We start from the raw sequence: 1380 nt of genomic DNA, 5'->3' as shown, positions 1-1380 counted from the left end.
TGGGGGTGATGAGGAGAGGTTGGTCAGTGGGTACAAAGTTACAGTTAGACAGGAGGCAAGTTCTAGTGTTCCATCGCACAGTAGGGTGAATATATTTAATAATAATATATTGCATATTTCAAAATAGCTAGAAGAGAGGATTTTTAATGTTCTCACCACAAAGAAATGATAAATGTATGAGGTGATGGATATGCTAATTATCCTAATTCATTTATACATGTATTGTGTAATTCATTTACACATGTATTCATTGTACATACGTATTGAAACATCACACTCTACCCCATAAATATATACATTTATTGTGTGTCAATTAAAAATAGAATAAAATGTTTTTTAAAAAAGAAGGAAGGACTGCAGGACCTTCTTCTGATTTTGTGCTATTAGCCTTGTTTGAGCTACTATATACACTTTGAAAAAGATGCATTTAAAAAATCGTCAGACTTTGTACTTGGGCTGATGCTTCCATCATTAAGCCAAATTTTACTGTATTTCTTGAGGAATACTGACACCATCTTCAATGGAATTTAAACAGTCCTGTTTGTTAATTTTCAGCTTCCTAGTGAGGATCCTGAAATTTTTGATGTTTCATCCAAGTGTCTGTCTATACTGGTTCAGCTGTATGGAGGGGAAAACCCAGACAGCCTGTCTCCTGAAAATGTGGAAACTTTTGCTGATCTGCTGGTATCCAAGGAGGACCCAAAAGAGCGGAAACTTCTGTTGAGGATTCTCAGAAGAATGGTGAGTTCACACAGACATTTGGGGATACCAGGGGTGACTTCAGCGGCAGCTGCCTGGACAGTGAATGGTCATTTCTTGGACCTAATTTCAAATTTCTGGAAAAATTTTAAGAGTAGTAAAAGAACTCTCAGTTACCTTTCTCCATAGTCACCTATTGTTAGCATTTATCATATTGTATCTTATCTGCATATGCATATATTTTTTCTGAACTGTTTGAGAGAAAGTTAGAGACATTGTGTGTCTACATCCCTTAATATGTAAGTATGTATTTCCTAAAAAAAAAAGATACTCTGTTACTTAAATATAGTAAACAAAATCAGGAAATTTAACATTGATACAATTCTTTTACTAATATGCTTTCCATATTCCAATTTGATCAACTGTCCCAATAACTTTTATAACCTTTTTTCCAGTATAGGATATAGCCTAGGAGTACAGATTTTCGTAGACATGAGTCTTTAATCTGCAATAGTCTTACAGTCTTTCTTTGTCTCTCATGACGATTTTGAAGAACATAGGCTGGGTATTTCGTAGCGTCTCCTTTCACTTGGGTCTGTCTGATGTTTGCTCATGCTTAGATTCATGAATACTCCGTAAGTGATATTGGTCCTTCTCAGTCCATCACACCCAGCTGCTCAT

At 35.5% G+C, this 1380-nt stretch overlaps 1 protein-coding gene across 1 annotated transcript in view; it reads left to right on the top strand.

Annotated features, from left to right (window-relative positions):
• The window catches only part of ULK4 (unc-51 like kinase 4), a 672597-nt gene that overhangs the window by 529059 nt on the left and 142158 nt on the right, over positions 1 to 1380 (top strand). The window contains exon 33 of the mRNA XM_012652718.1: positions 556 to 741. Coding sequence (XP_012508172.1) covers positions 556 to 741 — 186 coding nt within the window. The remainder of the gene's footprint in view (positions 1 to 555; positions 742 to 1380) is intronic.

This window comes from Propithecus coquereli, unplaced genomic scaffold (assembly GCF_000956105.1).
Source record: "Propithecus coquereli isolate 6110/MARCELLA unplaced genomic scaffold, Pcoq_1.0 Scaffold1, whole genome shotgun sequence".
Taxonomy (NCBI): Eukaryota; Metazoa; Chordata; class Mammalia; order Primates; family Indriidae; genus Propithecus; species Propithecus coquereli.
The sequence above is the reverse complement of the archived record's forward strand: the minus strand, read 5'-3'. Positions and strand labels throughout refer to the sequence as shown.